This window comes from Gobio gobio, assembly GCF_949357685.1.
Source record: "Gobio gobio genome assembly, chromosome: 19".
Lineage (NCBI taxonomy): Eukaryota > Metazoa > Chordata > Actinopteri > Cypriniformes > Gobionidae > Gobio > Gobio gobio.
Genome location: NC_137112.1, coordinates 10,350,121 through 10,373,821, shown reverse-complemented (window position 1 = coordinate 10,373,821; position 23,701 = coordinate 10,350,121). Strand labels below are relative to the sequence as shown.

Sequence of the window (23,701 nt, the reverse complement as noted above, 5' to 3'; positions counted from 1 at the left end):
CGACATAACAGCAAGACTGCAACTGGAGACAGAATGAAAAAAGAGAAAGAATCGAACGGGGCTTTTCCCAGCGTCCCTTCCTTGGGGAAGTGACACAGAGGGACTTGATAAAATCAATTTAGGGTTCGAAGCAATAAATCAAACTGCTAACATAGAAAAACAATGTACAAAGTGCAAAAAGGACTTCTGGAAAGGACGAGACTAATGAAATAAGAGCATCTTAATGCCTTATTAAAGCCGCCCCGGGGGACGCCGTCCGTTCACAGCCGCAGGACGCAAGACAAATCTGACGAGTTCTTCCCCGCGGTGCGCCGACTTTCTGCTGAACAAACAGCAGCCTGTGCCAGACAGCAAGCGGCACGGATCGTTAAAACGCCCTGTTACAGGTTTAAACTCATTACCTAAGCCAGGACTTCACACGAGGAAGGGGGTAATCGGTTTACAGCAACGCTGCTGTCTGTACACCCTGGCAGCTGAGCGCCTCCTCCTCGCCTGATGTCGGCGCTAATGACTGATATTGAATAAATATGGACTTGCGAGGGGGTTTTCTCCATGTCCCTCTCAATCACAATCGTTACGAGACGATGAATCGAGTCAAGAAGACACTGGGACTCCAGTCATCTGCCAACAGCTTGGAAGAGCCAGGAATTGCATTCGTCTGAAAGTAGAATGTCATATACACCTAGGATGACTTGAGGGTGAGTAAATCATTTTTGGGTGAACTATCCCTTTAATGCAGAATGTTTTACAAGAAAATGCTATTTCAGTCATTCTACTTAAAGGTGAAGTATGTATTTTTATGTTAAAATACATTCTCTGAACCCAGTTTATTGTTCAAAGGCTACTATTAGTATGCCATTGATCTCCCAGGCACCATCTAAACATCGAGAGCAGTCCTCTAAGATCTGTCTCTTTCCAGTTCAACCAATAGCGAGAGTTTGGAGCGTGGCTACTGTACAGCTTCAGGCTTACTGAAGGTCAAGCCAAAATTCACTGCATTTGGACCTTCAAAGAATAAACAGAGCATGAACACGTCACAGCGAACAGGGCATTGTGATGCAAAGCACTACAATGGACGCTTCAATGCCATCATCATCATCATGCACACGTTCAGAAAGACAAATATACCAGTTTATAATGTTTACTTGGTGTCTAGTGTAGACAGACTCACACAGTTGTGGTGCATCATGTCAAAAAATGCAAATATGGTGGATGGTTTTATCTTAAGCGATACACTTGGGTTCAGTCTAGACAGTGTCTACTCAATTGCTTATTCGTGACGCATAGCAACACAGCTAAGTATTGCTAATATGTTGGACCTTTTATGGAAAGTAGCCTATATTCAGGGGTGCACATAAACAATGCGCAGCAAAAAACGTGGAGGGAAGCGCTTTTGAATACCAACATTTTTGGGGACATGGACACATTTACTTACAGGAGTAGGATTTTTTTCCATCTATGGTAAGATAGCGATCATGATAAGCGTGTTTATTAATTATTAGGGGAGCAACGGATTGCAGTTGCTGTACATTCCAGGCCCCGCGGTTCGGCACGCATGTGATTCACGGATTAACTGCTAAGTTTAACCATCATAGAGTGAAAGTTTATCATTTGGACGTGTTTTGTCTTACCAATTTACACATTAAAACGCTTTAAAGCGCAGAAGAAGAGGCGAAAATCGCTGTTATCTGTGCGCACAGCCGCACACAACGACTTCAACAGACACATACACACAAAATTCTCTCGGTTATGTAATAAGTGAACAGTTGAGAAAGAAACTGGATGCGTGTCAGTATATTAGGTCCGTGCATTTAGTCTTAAAGTAGCCTAACAGCAGCCTAATATTCCTGCTGTTGTCTGTCATTAAAAGATTAGTTCACTTTTAAATAAACTTTTGCTGATAATTTATTTCACCCCCATGTCATCCAAGATGTCCATGTCTTTCTTTCTGCAGTCGAAAAGAAATTAAGGTTTTTGATGAAAACATTCCAGGATTTTTCTCCATATAATGGACTTCAATGGGCTCCAAACGGTTCAAGGTCCAAATTACAGTTTCAGTACAGCTTCAAAGGGCTTTAAACGATACCAAACGATGAATAAGGGTCTCATCTAGCAAAACGATCAGTTTCTGTGAGAACATTAGCGCTTGTACGGATCAATGGAATGAGGCATCTACGATCGATATATCTATGACCACGCTCGTATTTTGACCTCACTTAGCGGAAGTTATGGCGGAGCTCAGAGATGATCACGTTCGCCTGATAAGAGGTAAAATAATAGCATAAATACTGCTCGGTTTCTCACAGAAACTGATCGTTTTGCTAGATTTAGACCCTTATTCATCGTTTGGTATCGTTTAAAGCCCTTTGAAGCTGCACTGAAACTGTCATTTGGACCTTGAACCGTTTGGAGCCAATTGAAGTCCATTATATGGAGAAAAATCCTGGAATGTTTTCACCAAAAACCTTCATTTCTTTTCGACTTTAGAAAAAAAGACATGGACATCTTGGATGACATGGAGGTGAGTAAATTATCAGCAAAAGTTTATTTAAAAGTGAACTAATCCTTTAATGTTAATAAAATAAAAAGTATACAAAAAGATGAACCTAGGGGGGGCGCTGTTTCTGGCAAGTATGTAAGACGTGTTTCCCCGCGGCTCTGAGAGAAAGTGCTTCATTTAAGCATTTATTTGCACAGTTTTGTATAATTTCTTTTACAAGTTGTTAAACTAGTTTACTAACATTCGAAGGATCACTTATTTTGACTGTAAGTCACGAGTATGTCGTCATCTTGAGCGAAAACCGATGCGGGTAAGAGCGGCCGCGGCAAAACTGCACACTCGCCGGAGGATGCTGAAGGGGCCTCAGCAAACATCAACCCTACCGATAGTTCATCTGCAAACATAACTCTCATTCAGGGCATGTTGGAGTCGGTCAAAAATGATATTTGCAAGAAAATTGACTCATTATCATCGGACTTACGGTCAGAGATTAACACGGTCAGACAAGAAGTTAAGGACTGGTTAGGCCCTTTGCAGCAGAAAGTGGACGCTAATGCTGACACTGTCAGAGAATTGGAACGTTCAGCATCTGATCACAGTGATCGCATAACTGAAATGCAATCCGCGATTTCCACGCTCCAAAAACAGGTGGTACAACTGGATGCCAAATGTGAAGATCTGGAGGGAAGATCCAGAAGGAACAATATTCGCCTCGTTGGATTACCTGAGGGAGTTGAGGGTTCGCATCCAACTGACTTCATCTCTCAGCTTTTGCAGAGCTTGCTGCATTTCCAGGAGAAACCTCTACTAGACAGGGCACATCGCACACTGCGCGAGAGGCCAAGGAAGGGGGAGCCCCCCCGTCCCCTTATCATAAGAGTTCACTACTTTCAAGCCCGTGATGAGATTCTACGACGCGCCGCGCAGTTATCTCCTCTGATTCACGATGGGAATAAGATATCTGTCTTTGCGGATTACACAACGGCTGTTGTGAAGAAACGAGCTGCTTTCAAAGACTCAAAACGTCTCCTTCACTCATGCCCCGGGGTTAAGTTTGGCCTTCTGTTTCCCACTGTGTTGCGGATCACTCTATCCAATGGTGCTGTACACAAGTTTGAGGACCCGGCCGCCGCATCGGACTTTATAAAAAAAACTGTCTTACCTGCAAGTACCTGAGGTAAATATCATGTAGTTAGATTGGCTTTAAACATTTGCTCAAGGTGCATTGACAGAACATGACTAAATAGTGTCATTCGGCTCGATAACTTGCCTTCGATTGTTATTTCTTTTAGTATAATTGTGGTAGTTTAACAGGTCCACATGTTATTGGTGTTATGGAGGAAGTTTAATTCTGTTTATATTGCTTTGTGCTAATTTTATTTCTTTGATTTTATTATTATTATTATTATCAATGCACCTTCTCCCAGGCGGCATAGAGTTAATTGTAGCTGTCTGAGTGTTAAAGGTAAAGTGCATGTGTCCCGTTTGGGGAGATGCTTCTGCCAGGGAGGGTGGGTGGGAGAAAAGGGGTTCTGTTGCTGTTCTTGTAGGTGTTTTTTTTTTTTTTTTTGTCTCTGCTCAATTTTTGTTAATTTCACAGCAAATAATTATTCCACATTCAAAATTTGATCCATATCGTGTATGACACAATCTCAAATGACGCAGTATCTAAGTGGGAGGAATTTCACATTTGTAAGTTGGAACTGTAATGGAGTGAACAATCCTGTTAAGCGCAGCAAGATAATACATCACCTCCAGCAGTTAGGAGCCCACATTGTCTATCTTCAAGAAACACATCTTAAAGTTCATGACCACCTATTGCTAAGGAGAAGATGGGTTGGGCAGGTATTCCACTCCAAATTTCAGGGTAAAGCTAGGGGATAGGGGCTGCAATTCTTATACACAGGTCAGTTCCTTTTGTGTGCTCTGATGTCATAGCAGATCCCAATAATAATAATAATTTGTTACATTTATATAGCGCTTTTCTAGGCACTCAAAGCGCTTTACATATATAGAAGGGGGAATCTCCTCAACCACCACCAATGTGCAGCATCCACCTGGATGATGCGACGGCAGCCATTTTGCGCCAGAACACCCACCACACACCAGCTGATTGGTGGAGAGGAGGCAGAGTGATGAAGCCAATCTGTATATATGGGGATGATTAGGAGGCCATGAAGGAGAGGGGCCAATGGGCAAATTTGGCCAGGATGCCGGGGTTACACCCCTACTCTTTATCGAAGGACATCCTGGAATTTTTAATGACCACAGAGAGTCAGGACCTCGGTTTAACGTCTCATCCAAAGGACGGTGCTTGTTACAGTATAGTGTCCCAATCACTATACTGGGGTGTTAGGACCCACACAGACCACAGGGTGAGCACCCCCTGCTGGCCTCACTAACACCTCTACCAGCAGCTACCTGGTTTTCCCAGTTGGTCTCCCATCCAAGTACTGACCAGGCTCAGCCCTGCTTAGCTTCAGTGGGAAACCAGTCTTGGGCTGCAGGGTGATATGGCTGCTGGCAATGGGAGATTTGTCATTGTCACAGGTAAAATCAGTAATTTCCCAGTTATTCTCGCTAATGTTTACGCGCCTAACTGGGATAACGATAATTTTTTCAGACATTTATTTTCTGTACTGCCGGATACCTCCTCCCAACATCTTATTTTGGGAGGTGATTTTAATTGCTGGATTAAACCCAAACTAGACCGTTCCTCTGTTAGGCATAATACACCATCAAAGTCTGCAAAGGTGATTCAATCTTTTATGGAGGAGTTTAAGGTCTCGGACCCTTGGCGCTTTTTTAACCCGTCTGGGAAAGAATACTCTTTCTTTTCTCAGGTTCATCACACTTTTACTCGGATTGACTTTTTTTTGATAGATAACAGGTTAATTTCTTCAGTTGAGCTATGCTCATACAATGCTATTGTCATTTCAGATCATGCCCCAGTTAGTATGAAGATTTGTATTAAGGAACTTGATGGTACACGGCCACCGTGGCGTTTAAATACCCATTTGTTGTCAGATGAGCATTTTGTGGAATTTGTGTCTAATCAGATAGATATGTTTATATTAACAAACAAGTCTTCAGATGTTTCAGCATCTCTCCTTTGGGAAACTATGAAGGCATACTTAAGAGGGGAAATCATCTCATACACTGCATATAAAGAAAAAATGAGGAAACGTAAATTATCAGAGATTGTTCAGAAAATTGCCCATATAAGATCGTATCTATGCAGTTTCTGCATCCCCAGATACATACAGGGAACGTCTTGCTTTACAGGCAGAATTTGACGTTCTTTCATCATGCTATGCAGAGAATTCAATGCTTAGATCCAGATACAAGTACTATGAAGAGGGTGATAAGGCAAGTAAACTGCTGGCCCATCAATTAAGACAGGATTCATCCTCTCATCTCATCCCTCAGATTCAAACCTCATCAGGGTTAACAACAGATCCTCAGCTAATTAATGATCATTTTAAAGAACATTTTATTTCTCTATATACATCTGAACAAACTGATAACCCCCTTGCTTTTGATGCTTTTTTTAGCAAACTAAATATACCCACTATCGACTCTGCTGCTCATTTGGAAGAACCTATAACTATAGAAGAACTCACTCGAGCTGTTACTTCTATGCAAAATGGAAAATGCCCAGGGCCAGATGGGTATCCGACAGAGTTTTATAAAAAATTCTTAAACAAATTGGCACCCATGATGATCGACATGTATGTTGAATCATTTGATTCACTAAAGCTCCCTCAAACACTCAATCAGGCTTTTATCTCTTTGATATTAAAGAAGAATAAAGATCCCTTACATTGCACTTCTTACCGCCCAATCAGTCTTCTTAATGTTGACTTTAAACTTTTATCAAAATTGTTGGCAGTTTGTTTAGAGTCCATTTTACCATCCATCATATCTCCGGATCAGACTGGGTTTATTAAAAATAGACATTCTTTTTTTAATATTAGGAGACTGTTTAATATTGTATACAATCCCTCTACTTCTGTTGTCCCAGAGGCTGTAATTTCATTAGATGCAGAGAAAGCATTTGACCGGGTGGAGTCGAAGTATCTTTTTTATACTTTAGGAAAATTTGGTTTTGGTCACAAATTTATTTCTTGGTTGAAGTTACTGTATTCTGGCCCAGAAGCTTCTGTCAGAACCAATAATACTCGTTCAGGATATTTTCCTCTCCACCGGTCCACGCGCCAGGGATGCCCTCTGAGTCCGCTTCTCTTTGCCATTGCTATTGAGCCCCTCTCTATTGCACTGCGATCTGAGTCTTCTATAATGGGCATAAATAGATTAGGTACAGAACAAAAGGTGTCTTTGTATGCGGATGACCTTCTTCTCTATATTTCAGATTTGGATAGGTCAATACCTACGGCACTTGGTGTCTTAAAGACCTTTGGTTCAATTTCTGGTTACAAATTAAATCTTAGCAAGAGTGAGATTTTCCCACTGAACTTGGCAGCTAGGAAATACCCTTTACATACATTTCCATTTAAGACCTCCCAACATAGATTTACCTATCTTGGAGTTTGCATCACAGATACATTTAAAGACCTTTTTAAATATAACTTTGCTAATTTGCTTCTCCAGATGGTGAAAGATTTTGAGCGCTGGTCACTGCGTCCCCTGTCCTTAGCTGGAAGAATCAACTCGGTTAAAATGAATATCCTTCCAAAATTCTCTTATTATTTTCAGTGCATACCCATTTTCCTTTCTCAAAATTTTTTTCATCAAATTGATTCCCTAATTCTGGGTTTTATTTGGAATAAAAAGATCCCCAGAATTCATAAGGCTTTTCTTCAAAGACCTAAAAAACTTGGGGGAATGGCCCTACCTAACTTTCAGTTTTATTACTGGGCTACAAACCTTAGGGTCATGCAATACTGGTTAAATCAAGATTTTTTTCACGATTCATTTGTATGGCTCAACATGGAAGCTACCTCATGTATGCCTACTTCGCTAGCAGCCTTAGTACATGCTCCCATTAAATGCTCATCCTCCCCTTATACCAAAAATATTATTGTTAAAACGACATTGAGAATCTGGAGGCAATTCAGACGCCACTTTGGTTTACAAACCTCCTCTATTTCGGCACCTATATCAGCAAATTTTGTTTTCGTTCCATCATTAATGGATAGGACTTTCTCCCAGTGGTCGGCGTTGGGTATTATAACATTTAAGGATTTTTATATAGATAATGTATCTGCGTCCTTCCAGCAATTACAGGAAAAATATGCATTGCCCAAACAAAATTTTTTTAGATATTTGCAGGTTCGTAGTTTTGTTCGGGATATACACCCTCAGTTTCCCAGCCTCCCTAGTGTCACTCCTATTGACTCCTTCCTCAAATTAATCCATGTTTTGAAGGGTATGATTTCACATTTTTATGAAGCAATCTGCTCCTTACGTGGAAGCTCACTTGCATCTATTAAATCTCAGTGGGAGGAGGACATAGGAGAAAATATTTCAGAAGAATTATGGGAAAAGATTTTAGGTCGTGTGCACTCCTCATCCTTCTGTGCCAGACATTGTCTGATGCAGTGTAAAATCCTTCATCGCACCCACTGGACCAAAGTTAGACTTTCTAAAATATATTCTGAGGTAGATCCCATCTGTGATCGCTGTCATCAAGCCCCTGCATCTACTGCGCATATGTTTTGGTCTTGTCCATCTCTACATAAATATTGGTCTCTGATCTTTAAAGGGGTGGTAAAACACATTCTTTTGAAGGCTTGACTGTGTTTGTGGGGTGCACTGTAACATGTGTTCATGCTTCGTTTTAAAAAAAATTGCCTTATTTTTCATATATTTGACCTTTATTCTACACTGCTCTGTCCCTCCTTGTAAAACGGTCTGATGCTTTCCGGGTTGTATGAAGCCAGTCCCTCAAAAATACGCGATGGGCTCAGATTGGTTAGCTGGCCCAGTGTGTTGTGATTCGCTAAACGCCTAGTGCACGTATGTCGGAAACGTCACGCCCCTTACCTTTATCGGAGGCTGTGCTTTGGTCAGTGTTAGAAACAACGGCGTCAATAAAACCATACCAATCTGAGCCCGAATCAGACCCAGAACATTTGAGTGAAGATGATCGAGCAGAACCTGTTCAGTCCTCAAGAGTAAAGACTGCGGATCTATAATGATCGCTACTGAATGGCACTTTAACTTTTGTATTTTTAGAACGATTATAGCCAAATATCTGTCACAAGAACTAACCCAAAACAAACACTAAGCACTGGCTTTAACTAGTAAGTTAGCCAAATCACACACAGAACCATGTTTAGCATGCCTGTAGATAAACAATACATAAAAGCTCTAATCAAAGAATCATTTACACTAATGCCAGGTTCGCTGTTGAGATTTTAACGTTAGTGTTTGTAACGATAGGTGTTCGTCGGATAATGTTAAGTATGAATGAGCATTTAACAGACTGGTTTGCAGAACAGCGCTGTCATCTGTTTACTTCCTTGCTACAACCTATTACAGGAAAACACATCGATGAAAAATAAATCAGACTTACATGTTGTGGCCCGTGAACAGCTTCTGTTTGTAAATCCAGCTTTCAGGACAAGCCGTTGTGCATATCCTGTATTGAACTCGCGAAGTTTGTGGAAGTTTGTGTTGTCCTCCGTGAAATGTGCAGCGCGCGCGTCATGCATCCACGCACCGGCAGTGTTTTTTTCACGCAGCTGACGTTGTGCAAATCTGGCATTGAAATCGCGAAGACGGTGGATGTTTTCCTCTGTTAGATGTGCTGCAGTGCAGGGAGCCCTGCGCGCGCCTGATTCCCCGCTGACTCAAACACACGTGCATATAACATGTTTTATTTTAAACGCTCTGCAACGCACCCCCGTCCCTATGAAGGCTGAACAGAGCAAGTACCCCAGACCTGCAATCCGGATGAAAATAACAGCGTTTCCTTGGCATCGCGGCAACAACACTCCAGCCTACTATACCACAACAGCGCCGCGATACAAAATGGCCTCACCCCCCCTTATTTCATATTCCCCGGAGGAGGGGTTTATGTAAATATTGGGCCTGGTGATGTCAGCAAAACCTGGGTGAATGTGTGTAGTCGCCTGCTGGCCGTTTGCTGTAGTTCTTAGAAACTGATTTCTTTAAAAGCAAATATCTCCCTTTGCTTTAAACTTTGAACGTTGTAACTTTGCAGATGTTGTTTATGCTCAAGCAGCAACATTACACGTTAGCTAAAGTTAGAATAGTGAAATCGTGGTTTACCACCCCTTTAAAACATTATCTGATGTTCTTGGAATTTATGTTAATCCTTTACCTGTCACAGCTTTATTTGGTACGCTCTCTCTTTCAATTGACATGCCCAAGTATAAGACTGATTTTGTAGCCTTTGTCACTCTTCTGGCAAGACGCCTAATTTTAATAAATTGGAAATCGCCTACACCTCCTACTCATTCTTCATGGATCAATGATATCTTTACTTTCATCAAACTAGAAAAAATCAGACATACAATGAAGGGATCTTCTGATAATTTCTATAAAATTTGGGGCCCCTTCCTAGATTGTGTACGAAAGTGAAATGGTTAAGCGCCTGTTAATATCGCTTTAGCATGTGATATTAATTGGAATATGTTTTTGGATGACCAACCCCTTTTCTTCTTTTTTTTCTTTTGTGTATGTATATGTGTTTATATATGTGTTTATATATGTGTTTATATATGTGTTTATATATATATATATATTTGTTATGTTGTTGTTCTTGTTTATTATCTGTTTTATTCTCACATACGAAATGTTGTTTTGACCCAATTTGCCAATGTCATAATTGTATATTTCCTTTGTTTAATTGCTCAACTTACATTCAACCTTTTTCTAGCTCTGTTTGCTCTTTGGACGTCTCTATAACACCAATGAGACAGAGTTAATTACGTATTGATGATATTACATTGGTATCTGGAATTGTGTAATGTATTCTGTTAATATGGAAAAAATCTAAATAAAGTTTGGGAGAAAAAAAAAAAAAAAGATGAACCTATATTTGCTACCTTACTAACCTATATTCTGCATGCGAGAGGGGATTTTCATGTCTCATTATAATAAAAAGCACGTACAGACCCTGCCTGTCATCTTTGATGCACATTCACTTATCTAAGATGACAACAGAGACTTTTGACCCAAAGCCAGATGTTGACTTGTGGATGCAAATAGCAAATCACAAGCTTAACCAGGGAGAAAGAAGCAGGCCTACATCATCATCTGCCATGTTCGAGAGAAATGAAGATAGTGAAGAGAGCAGTCACGAGGAAAGGATTTGCATAGCTTCAGGGCTCCAGAGTGCGACTAAATGGTCGCATTTTGCGACTAAAATTTGAGAGTGTGCGACTGAATTTTAAATCCAGTCGCACATGTACGACCAGTAAATTTGCCTGCAGTCGGTACTGGAGAAACTATTCCTATAGCCGTGTTCAGTGCCGTGTTCGTCGAGCTCATCCTTCCCTTCACAGCCTTGCGCTGTCATTTCTCCTTAAACCTAAACTAAACGTCAGATTCAGTGATTGTTGTAAACTGCAGTCTCTACTGTTGCTAAACTGCGGGATGTGTTTGATAATAAAGAGATATTAAATGCACAATAATCCGCGCAAGAGACGCTGTTTCCAACTTCAAGGCGGCGTGTGTGCTGCGAAATGGACCGACTTGCACTTTATATTTTAGGCTTCGTGTGCGTCTAAACCAGTGGTCGGGAACCTATGGCTCGCGAGCCACACCTGGCTCTTTGACAAAAATAATGTGGCTCAGGTCTCTCACCCTTTACCAACAAATTATCGATAAAAAAAATTAGACGCATCAACTGAGATCCGCTCTCTGCAGAAAAAAAGCTGCCAGTTACAATTCCCTTGTACAGCCTACCGAAGTTAATGAAACATATGATAATAGCTAATATTCAAGTTGTACCGGCCGTGCGCGTTCAGTGCTGTTCACGAGTGTCACGAGTCGCGACAGCAATCAATAACCACTTGCGTTTCTGTGGTAACAGCTTCTGCACTGGGATTCACGCAGCTGTTGCTTGTTAAAGGTAACTGAAAACCATTTTTTGAACAGCAGCGAAAATGTAAAAGTAGGCTATATAAACGTTAATATATCCTTTTATTGAAACTGGTGCTCTGCTGTGGAAGAGACATTTCGAAACATCACCCGCGGGTAGCCTACTTTCGCTTTTGCCGCAGAGACCCTTGTGATAAATAAATGTGTATTTATGATAATCCACGCAGATTTCAGTTGACGAAAACAAATGATAAAAGCGTGATAAGTCACGAAAGACAACTGAATTACTGACAGGATGCTGTGCACGCGCTCCGAGCGCAACACGGACAAGCACAGCTTTGTCCTCGGCTGCATGTCAAATTAATAGGCTACAGAAATATATCAAAATGATATGTCGAGTATTCACGTTAACACAGTAGATGTAAGCACTGTGTGCGTTCACAAACACGAAGAGGATTTATAACTCAACCTCACAAAGCCCTGCACAATTAATTCCATATTGCAACTTATTTATTGTTTGCTGCATATGTGTTTGTTTTTAGTTATGGACCTAATAATTACTATTGTTGAAATTTTATTGGGAAAAAAAAGCTTGTTTTTTAATAATAATTTAATATTATTTTTTCTGTGGCTCTTTTGGAAAAATGCATTAACCAAAAATAAAAAAAATGGCTCTTTGGTCCAAAAAGGTTCCCGACCCCTGGTCTAAACCATCAAATACACAAATAGCCTGTGTCAAAATGACCGGATTGGAGAGTAGTTACTTTAACAGTTTATATCTTAAATGAGCGTAAATAGTTTGGAGAAAAAGGAGAATATGATAGTTTTAGTTCTGCATTCGGTCTTAAAGGGGCAGCGTCTAATAAACCTGCTGACGATTGAGCCATTAATTCGAATCGAACAAAAGGCAAATAGAAAATATTCACATCTCTTGAATTAATAACTTTAGCTTTTATAAGCATTAATCTATCAATTTATACAGTGTTATTTTACATTTCATTACTTTATTAGATTTCTTTGTAGGTTTGCTCTTTACTGTAATAATGTTAGCAGACCTTCTGAATGCCTGCACACTGGTCCATTTACAAATAGATGTTTTATATTTTTGTTCAAACTTTGCGGTTTATTTTGCTATAGATAATTTACTTTTCAGATTATAAAGCCATGTTAATTATGTTCTTAATTATGTTATAAGTATAATAAAAGTATAATAAAAAAGAAGCGGTAAGAATACTGTTAAAGTACCGGATCGATAAGCAGTATCGGTAAGAGTAGTAATACCATTAAAACCTTAACGATACCGATCCCTATTAGTAATACAGTGGACATTAGTAGATTTGGTTAGCATGTTGATTTACGGTGTGCGCCCCTAAAATTTTCAGTTGGGGGCCACTGTGCTCCTAGTGAAAAAAGTTAGTCTGGAGCCCTGAGCTTGTAGGATAAATGTGCCAAGTAAAGTGTGAGCACCAAGCAGCATCTCCAGGTGCTTCTTTGAGAACCAGACCAAAAAAGTTATGTGCACCCCTGCATATATTAACCTGTTGAGACATGCCTTCACAAGCACTCGTAAGAGATGTGTTTGTGCGGTTTGAGTTGGGGGAAGGCATGTGACGCACAAAAGGGGCGTTTGCAAGGTTGTTTGAAAATATGCTATTGTTGTAATTTCTCTAGATGCCACTAGTGTCACACAACCATGTACTTCACATGATTTTTTTGAGTGAAAATTGTAAAAAAAAAAAAAAAAATTCCTACACAATCATAATAATTAACACCATAAGGAGACCTAAATGGCAGCAAAACTCCCACTGTTCTATTTATTTATATTTATTCTCACCTCCAAGAACTGGGCGCTGACTTTGAAATCTGGCGGGGGAACGTCGGCGCTCTGTGCCTCTAGTCTGCGCTTTTGGATGCCCTGGAAGAGCTGTTGCACTGCCCGAGGGATGATGCCCTTCTCCTCCTCTGTCACGCTTACGCCAAATCCAGTGCCCATGGTGTAGGTCTTTCCTGAACCAGTCTGCACGACAGAGCAAGACATTCACATGTACACAAAACACACATTTACAACTAGTGATTAAGCGACTGGGCAATATTTTTAAGATTCATAGAGATTCATTTTAAGATTCATTTTAAGAAGTCATTTTAAGATTCTTCTCAGCATCAAAGCTTTGTCCATGGTTAATTTTTTGTTTGAAAAGATTTCTTGGGTACGTATTCAATTAACAATTTTGAATACGTCTCATTTGCTGTTATTAAATTTTATTATATAATGCATTACAGAAATTCTTAAAATTCTTAAATTCTTGACCCACAGTGCTGAAAGCTGCAAAAAAATACTACATTATACATTTTATTAAATGTCATAATATTTAACATTTATAAAAGTGAAGTGATTACACTAATTTCCTTCGATTGGCATAACTTTACAATAAGCAAATATGCTTCAACAATTTGATACAATACTGTTTAAATAAAATGACAAAACTGTAGTTATATCATGAATTACATACATCTTCTATTTAAATTAATATAAAACATAAATCATTACATTATTACAAAAATAATTTAATACAAATTATTGTTTTGAAAATTTGGTAATTTAATATGCACACTGCTTTTTCTCCATCTCAAAGTTATTTATATACAATCTGTTAAATATTTTTAGTCATGATTTTTTGCCAAATGTCTATTTTGGCCGATAACCTAAAAAATATTATAAAGCGTAGCGTCAGTTCGCGTTAGTCAAGCTCGCATCAGCTGACTGTCAGCTATACCTATAGGAATATGAAGTCTATCACAGCATACATATATAAGCTCCTTCAGTACTATCGGCAGCTATCGTGTTTCTCCAGAGCTCATTTACCCTACTCCATCCCCAGCTCCTCCTCTCGTCCAGTCAGGATTTGTTATTCTGATTCCCCTTGAATTTCCGAATCATTTTGTACATTTAAATATTGACATCAATGATATCTGCAATACATTATGTTGGTTGTGTTCTGTTTACCCTAAGGGGGGTTACTGCTGCTCTCCCTGCTCTAGTGGTAATTTCGTCAGACGAGACGAGACTAAATATGTTCGTCAATGACCTTTTTTTCCATGACGAAGACGAAACGATGACTAGACTGCACCAATGTCCAAAAATGCTGACTAAGACTAAATTAACATGCATTGTTGTTGACGAAAAAAGACGAGACTAAAATGTTTTGCATAAAATAAAAACTAAGATAGAACTAAGATCTCTTCATTTTCGTCTACAATCGTCTCTACTTTTTCATCACGAGATAGAATATTCAGCTGTTTAAATATTCCGAAAGAGTTTGCGCTGTTGCTCAAGTACAGGTCTCAGACTCCTGTTGCTGCCAGCCTGTCATCTCGCGGCGGCACGCGCGGTCACGTGGTTCACGTAGCGCTCAATACTTCTAGCGCTGTGTCAATGGTCAATACATTTGAATGGCTTAAGCGGATACACAACAGCTTCACTATACAGGTATTTGCAGCAATTTTTGGTAAACAGTACAGCATAGTGTGCATTGATTATTACGTCAACCACATTTATAGTATCATTTTATAATGGAGAGTGGTGGAGATGCAAAATTGTTTACATTAATGTTAACGTTTTTATTGCATCTAGCCCTCAGGTATTCCTTACTAATTGGTCACACTTATACTCATTGGTGGTCAAATGTGACCATACACCTTACCGATTTTTTAAATAAATAGCCTATATTTTAGTTCAATAATATTTGTTGAATATTTTGAGGAGATCTTTTGGTACTAAATACTATTTGTGCAATAAGTATGGTCCATTAATGACCACTTAAAACGTTTGTCTTCTAATATTTGTATTATTTATATTACAATTAGTGTAGTAATTAAGGTTAAAATAGAGAATTCCAATTCAAATAGGAGAATTAAAGTCATTTTGTGGCTGGAAAAATAATCAATTTTCATTTGTAATGCCATTACCCACTAGTGTCCTGTATGGCTCTTTAATCAATATACATGTAGTCTAGTTGCTCAAAAAAGTATTGCAGATCATAACTGCATTTGTGAAATTTTTAAATGTTAATAATAGTGGATAGTAATGAATGCAAGCAAATATAATTTAACCCCAAAAAAGTTTAAAACAGTGCTAAAAGGCAAACTTATTTTTCCTTATATGTACATGAGGCTATATACTAGGGCTGCAACGACGCGTGCGTGAAATGCGTCGACGCGTCGGCGGCACATTATTTACGTTCTAGAATGGAACAGAAGATCTAGAATAATGGCAGCTTCTGCTCCCGGGCATAGTGAAAATGATCATTTATCATATAAAGCCAGACCGCGACATTCAAAAGTGTGGGAGTACTTTAAACAGAAGCCGAATAAAACTGTGCTTTGTTCGCTCTGTAACGCCGGTTTCACACTGCGCGCGGTGGCAGAGCAGGTGCTGTGCGCGTGGAGAGCGGGAGCTTTCACACTGCAGTCAGTGTTGCCAAGTCCGCTTTTTTTCCGCGGAATTGGGCTACTTCTACACTGTTGCCGCGGGCTGTGTCTCATGTCCGCGGGTTGAAGCAAAAAAAAAACACATATTTAACCCCCCGAACGCGATGTTTACCAGAGAACCTCCCCGAAACGCGATTGGGCTTGTTTTGGGCTAGTTTTGAGTAACGACTGGGTGGGTTTTGTTGTGTAAACCTGGCAACCCTGCTGCCAGTGTTTGTCTCGCTGAACCGTGGCGCGTGTATTGCAACAGACGGTCACATTTTCCTGGGTTCTTCTCCGACCCCAGTACGTCTCGTGCTTTTATTTATTATGGGCTGCATATATCTCCTGTTAATGCGACCTGGTTCCGCTCTGTCCCAAACACATATGCATAATAACTTGCTGTATATAGGTAGTTTACATGATTAAAGTAACATTAAAGTTAAGATATGCCTCTAGCTTTAATCATTTAAATGTGTCTTTGAAGTTTGGGCAAAAACTTCTGGCAGCTTTAGTCGTTGTTTATGCACATGTATCTTCAAAATAGACGACTAGTTATAAATAAAAACTATGCTGAAAGCTCCTGTATGTGAACCTTTTGCAGATAAATACAAGTGCATTTTCGTTTACTATTGACACAAATCAATAAGTAAATCATACTCAACTACTATAGTAAACAACTTTTCCTAATTAGGCTTATTCTGTATACATTTTATGATGAATAGTATCATTATATATTATGTTTAAAAAGCTTCTTGTGTTCATATATTTCATTATAAAATGGCATACTATGTACACTACCCTTCCTGAAATACAATTAATATTGTCATCATTCATTGATTTCATGTTAAAATAATATATAAATTCACTACCCTCTTTGAAATACAATAATCAGTAAAAAAGAATAATAAGATTAATCTGGAAAAATAATCGTTAGATTAGTCGACTAATCGAAAAAATAATCGTTAGATTAGTCGACAGAAAAAATAATCGTTAGTTGCAGCTCTACTATATACACATGAATTCATATTGAATCAAGATCGAAATCAATATTTGTGCCCATCGTCTCATAAGCTAATGCTGATTTTAGCAGTTAGCAATGGTGTTGTGGCCCCATACATTATGCAGGTTATGTATTTTATGTAACTTATTTTGCCACACAATATATTGAGTTTTCTTTTGACTAAAACTAGACTAAAATGACAAGACTTTTAGTCGACTAAAACTTAAAGAAAAAAAGATATGTGAAAGACTAAAACTAACAAGGACATTTGGCACAAGACTAAGACTAAATTAAAAATAGGTGACAAAATTAACACTACCCTGCTCTTATCTATGCTAGGCTGCATGGATGCGCAGAGAGTTCTTGCCCAGAACAGAACCATACCACCAGTCCAAACTGTATGCTGCTAATAGTCAATCATATTTGACGATAGTGGTCCTGACAGAAAATTGTTTTATGAAATTTTCAGCTCAAAATTTCAAGCTGCTGAAACTTTGAAGCAACTCTTTATAAGAAGTGTTATTAGTATCAGACAGTGCATATCAGTTATTAATATCAGATAAATGGAATAACAAACAGGGAATTATCACTATAGTTTTCCTCTTTATAAACTGTAAAAAAAAAAAAAAAGCTACTGTGTCCTTTTTAAATAGCACTCGTGTCTCCTGCTGCAGGGTTGCCCATTAGCAGAACTATTCCTGTCAGGTGTTCAAGTGTCCACTCATGTTTTACTAGACTCGCATCTACTATCATACATTTTCTAACACACTGAGTTACAGTTTGAGTGATGAACCCAGAGCGCCGCACAATAGGTGCTCTAAACGTGAAGAGCCTGTGACGAGTGGAACTCACAAGGACGCCCACAGCTGTCGCATCACCAGAGCGCTGAGGGTAAGGTCACGGGGTCACGGCGGACTGATAGTGGCGTGTTAATACTTAGTATTCAGAGAAATGAATTAGGTGACGATATGAATAAAGCAAACAAAATGGCATAATATGATTCCGATAAAGTGTGTGAGCATGTGTGGCCGTCTTTGCTAATCTTTGAACCGTCTCAAACAACTCATCTGCCATTTCTGGATCACAATCTCTGTGTAAACATGCAGGTATACACATCGTTTAATCAAGTGTGGTAGACCTTACTTGTCCATAAGCGAAGACAGTTGCATTGTATCCCTCGAAGCAGCCTTCAATGAGCTTGTGAACGCAGGCGCTGTAGATCTGGTGCTGCTGAGCGTCCAAATCGAACACAAAGTCATACGTAAAGGCCTTGTCTTTACCCAAGAGCACCTGGGGCTCCCCGGGAGTAACCAAGGTGCAGATGTGACATCCCTCGATCTTTTCCTTTGCCATCTGCGGCCGGATCCTGATGGAAAGAACAAAAAAACAATTCTGAGTGAAAAAACTGAACAAGACAACAAAAGGCAAAATATCAAGTACATATACTACATCCATGTCATGTGGGAACTGCTGTATTTGATAAATCTGAGAATAGAAAAGCTACAGACAGAAGAACCTGAGGCAAAAATGGAAATGGTTCAATGTTTATAAAGCCAAACATCTGACAGTATGGCTAGACAACTCTATCTTTATCTCTTAGGTTAATAGTACAGCATTATAAATGGAAACCTTATTAAGTAAAAATAAAAGAAATATCAGAGAGAAATGGAGGTAGATACCGAATCTGTAATGGCTCTTTCACACCGCAAGCGTAAGGGTGTGTACAACATTCACATGTAAATGGTCAACAACACAAATAACCAAGAGAACAGCTCCGATCATGTCGTTTCAGTTATGCTTGATATGTTTACAAGACAGCAAAAAAACCCTACACACTCGGGTTTGATTTGGGTAGTGCTAAAACATATACCTGTCTGTGTAAGCCTATTACATAATAAACTAAAAGAACGTTTATATATCATGACTGTTTACATTAGTTTTTTATAATACACCATACTTTCACCCAAGCTGAATAGTTAAAAACAAGTTTAAATAGGTAAATTTAGCGTCTTTTGCGACATTAAAATGTGAACAGTTTATGTGATCAGCAAGCTGAGAGACCACGTATAGAATCAATGGAAGTAATTGTCAACATTTTCGGATAAGTGGACGATCATTTGGAGCATTCCTAGATATTATACGGAAAGGGTTTTCGTATCCATGTTAAACTGTCGTGCCCCTCTAAGGACCCCAGGTTGGGAACCACTGCTCTAGGTTGTATATCAGTGTAGAGTAAATTGTGTTCATCAGTGTTAAGCCGTGGATAAAATGAGAAATTATGTCACTTTTCTAATAAGGGTAAATCATGGGAGCCCGTTTGGCAAGACAGTCTGTAACCTTAACAGAAAAATGTTCTGGTGTTTTAAGAGCAACAGTCTTTATGAGAATGACTACATGCATACACAAACCATGGCAAAACTTAAGAAGAATAGTGGGCGAAAACTGAAACTACTGCAGCAAAGAGACAGCGAACCTCAGTATTCACTTTGAAGACCTTGTTTCCATTAACAACCATCACAGGGAGCGTCACAAAGCTAACAACCACGAAAGAGCTGCATTTTGAATGTGAGTAAGATAGTGTCTTGATCATAAAACCTGGTCAGTGCCAGCACCAAGATGAACTTCAATATTCAAATATCTTCAATCACCTAACTTGAATATCACTGAACTGTGAGCAGTTTTGGAGAGAAGAGTGAGAAGTCGATTCTCTCCTCCAACATCTCGAAAGTAATTAGCAGATGCTCTGATAGACAAATGTTCCACTGGAGGCTATTCAAAGGAAATGCATTAATCATTTGTAAGAAGGCTGGAAGCTGTATTAAAAGGAAAATGGAAATATTGACTGTAACAATGTAAGTGGACAAGTAAAATTTCTAGTTAGCGTGTGGAAATTGTTTTAAGACCACAGCCAAAAGTACCACAAAAAAAAACACCCAATAACAGTAATTCTAAAATGACATGAATGCACCAATGGTAATGTGGAAAACTGGAAATGAGGACAAAGGCCTCATTATTATCAAGTAATAATCAACAATTTTCAACAATTAAAGCACGTTCATTAACGGTTCATAAGCAAACACTTCTCGCATTAACATCAAGGTTAATTGAGTCTCCAGGCAAAAAAAAAAACTAATTCATTAAACAATTAATTGAATCAAGTCAATTAGCTTTTGCTTGGGGCATTTCTGATTAGCTGATACACATTCATCTCTACTATGAACCGATTTGTATCAACTGACAAAGTAAACTGTTCAACTGAGATGATCTTCAACAAATGAACAAGGCTGAATTCAAAGAGATCACGGGGAACCTACCCTTTTGATTACAATCAACTTTTGCCTTTAGCTTGTATCTCGTATTATCATTCAGAACATTATGGACAACTTGTTTGTTACTTTCATTAAAAGGTAAAACTGAAAAACAATCAGTGTTGATGCGCAACATATTTTGTTTGGATAATGTAGAAATCTAATTTTAAGCTGCATTGTAATGACCACCAAGTTAGACCCCATCGCTCCTGGATAACAGCCCTATTGTCCTCCATCTCTGGTCAGGGGCGTCGAACTGGGGGTAAAACCAGTACTGATTACCAGGGCCCCAAGGGGAGAGAGGGCCCTTGAAAAGTCTGGAATATATTTTAACATGGAACATGGGGGCCCATCAAGACTGCCTATGCATAGGGCCTGGGATCTTGTGCTATGCCCCTGTCTCTGATACACACTGACTAACAGACACACACACACACGGCTTAGCTCAGTTACATCAAATAAAAAAGGGCCGGAGAGACAAAGCAACACTGAGAACATGTTACGTACGGACTGACCACTTGCTCTTTCTGACAAACACTCCTGAATGAGGACATTCTACAGGCTTAGGCTATTGTTTTTCAATTCTTAATCAATTCTTATGACTACAGACCAACACTAACCCCACCCATAAAAGAAAACCTTCAGTATTTTAAGAATTAAACGTACATACTGTCATTTTTCTCTTTAAAATGTTTTGCACCGTAAGAAAACAAATACATTTTAAAAGTATTTCTTTAAAAAAATTAAAACCATTAATATTTCTTTTTTCATTTTCTTAATTTGTGAAGCGTTTTAGCAAGAAAAGTTAATGAGTGCAACTTTAAAGGTTTAATATAAATAAATAAACATTTATATGTGAATAAAAGCCTAAATTCTATCTGTTCATCATATAAAGCAATCACGTCTTCAGAAAATTTGGTCTAAATCACTCAATTCATATGGATTAGTTTTACGATCTCTTTATGACCTTTTTGAAGCGTCACAGTGGTAGTTGCATAGCTGTCAATGGAGGGACAGAAAGCTCTCAGATTCAGAAGTGTTCAGGAGATGAACAAAAGTCTTGCGGGTTTGGAACGACATGAGGGACAGGATTTTCATTTTTGGGTGAACTATCCTGGAGTGTGTAGCTTTTCATTTCTTAAACAACCACGTAGGAAGACACATCATGGGCATATTCCAGGATGATAATGTCAAGATTCATCAGCTCAAACTGTGAAAGAATGGTTGAGGGAGCATGAAGAATCATTTTCACCTACGAGTCCAGACCTTAAATTCATTGAAAGTCTTTGGGATGTGCTGGAGGAGACTTGACCAAAAACTGATGCACTTCTTCGCATATTTGAGATCTAAATAACTACATTCTCACCTAAAAACTCTTAAAAATACATTCCGTGACAGAATAACAGTAGTATTTGTAATTTGTAATTAGTTTTTGATGGTGGTTTGCTCGTCCATGACACAAGCGAAGTGATACAAACGGTGAAACCAGTGCTGATACTGGGGGAATATCACATGGCTGAAAAGGCTCTCAGCCAATCAGATTTGAGAAATAGAATGCAAATATACACATTCACACATAATATAATAGAAATATTCATATATATATATATATTAATACATGTATTTATTTTACATGATTTTTGGTCATATTTAGCAAACTTCTGGGGACCATTTTTTAGAGCCAAGTGCACGCACGCCACAATCTGCAAAAAAGGCCCTTCTGTTTCAAGATCAGCAAAACATAAAATAGACCACAAACACGCAGTCAGTAGCAGTTCAGACACAGGCAGCATATGTTAGTCACATTTAAAGCCTAATTCTGTGTGTGACATTGATCATTAGCATCTACAGCTGTGAGGGATGCACAAACTGACCGAATGCGGCAGGAAATGAGAGAGAACCATGAATAATCAATTAACAAGAGCACACATGCACAGTCACACACACGCCACACACCACAGAATGCAGACTCAATCCTTTCGGCTTCACACACACATCTATCCAAATCTACCCATCCTCCTCTCTCTGGCCTCAGCTGGGCCTCAGCCTCTCTTTTATCCCGTTCCACAGTCAAAAGAGAAGCGTAATCTATAGAGCATTGATCAGGAGGACAAACACAACACATGAGGCGCTCCCCTGAGAGCGTCACACACTAAAAATAACCCCCACGCTGGAGGATTACACATCCGCTCTAAAGCTGTGAACAAACGCACCGCATCTTTACCTGCCATCAAACACTGATCCTAGACCAGCTGAAGCCACAGAAATACTCGAATACAGTCCTCAAAACTGTTCTGTTCAGATCTGTGCGTGTCGAAGGCACATCCTTATTGGCTTGATCCGTTTATCTTAAAGAGCCATGCGATTCATAATTTCCTGTGAGATAAAATAATAAACGTCTCGGGGAGATTACTAACACTTTGCTAAATAATTATGTTGATATTCCACATAACAAAGTCATTTAATTCCCACAGGGCTGGAATTTAAATAGGGTTGGGACTTAGCTAGTGCTACTGGTGTCATTATCAATTTTTAATTATGCGAAAGGATTAATCCAAAACATAAACAGCATCTTTAGATGAGTCAAAGATGAAAATCACACAAAGATTACTTAAAGGTGCAGTGTGTAGCATTTATGAGGATTTATTAACAGAAATGCTATATAATATACATAATAACTATGTTTTCAGTTGTGTATAAAGACCTTACATAATGAACCGTTATGTTTCTATTACCTTAGAATGAGCCATTTCTACCTCACACACCGTCATCGACATTTTGCACCGTCATGTTACTACAGTAGCCCTAAATGGACAAACTGCTCGCTAGCTACTCTCTGCTGTCACCGACGACAACATTTTTGTCCTGTGTCGGCCACCGTAGCTTCTCTGCGTGCTTCGAAAGGGAGGGGTGAGTGGTGGCAGGTTGCAATTCACAACCTCACCTCTAGATGCCGCTAAAATTTACACAGTGCACCTTTAAAAGGATAGTTCACCCAAAAAGAAATATTCTGTCATCATTTACTCACCCTCATGTTGTTCCAAACCTATATGAATTTATTTAATCTGTTGAACACAAAGGGAGATATTTTGAAGAATGTTTGTAACCAAACATTTGTGTGTGTTTATTTTTAGGTGTACTATCCCTTTAAGCAACCTCTATATCATCCAGCGTGGTGTTACCCAATGTGTCGAGGCGCAATTCAGAATATGGTTCAAGTATCTCAGTGGCTCTAAATTAGACTCATAAACAAGAAATCATATGTTGGGCCTCCCATTTTAATATCTGCAGTGATCCATCATTCCTGTCCGACAGTCACGTCACCCACGCATGCTCCTCACACATGACAGCGGGAGACATCTGTCCGCCTGCTGCCTCGGTGTGTGCGTG

General features: G+C 39.2%; 1 protein-coding gene across 2 annotated transcripts in view; it reads right to left on the bottom strand.

Annotated features, from left to right (window-relative positions):
- kif21b (kinesin family member 21B) overlaps positions 1-23,701 on the bottom strand; it is a 140,952-nt gene that overhangs the window by 76,916 nt on the left and 40,335 nt on the right. For both annotated transcript variants that reach the window (XM_079843745.1, XM_079843744.1), the window contains exons 2-3: positions 18,147-18,369; positions 13,368-13,550 (exon numbers count right to left, since the gene is read on the bottom strand). In XM_079843745.1, coding sequence (XP_079699871.1) covers positions 13,368-13,550; positions 18,147-18,369 — 406 coding nt within the window. The remainder of the gene's footprint in view (positions 1-13,367; positions 13,551-18,146; positions 18,370-23,701) is intronic.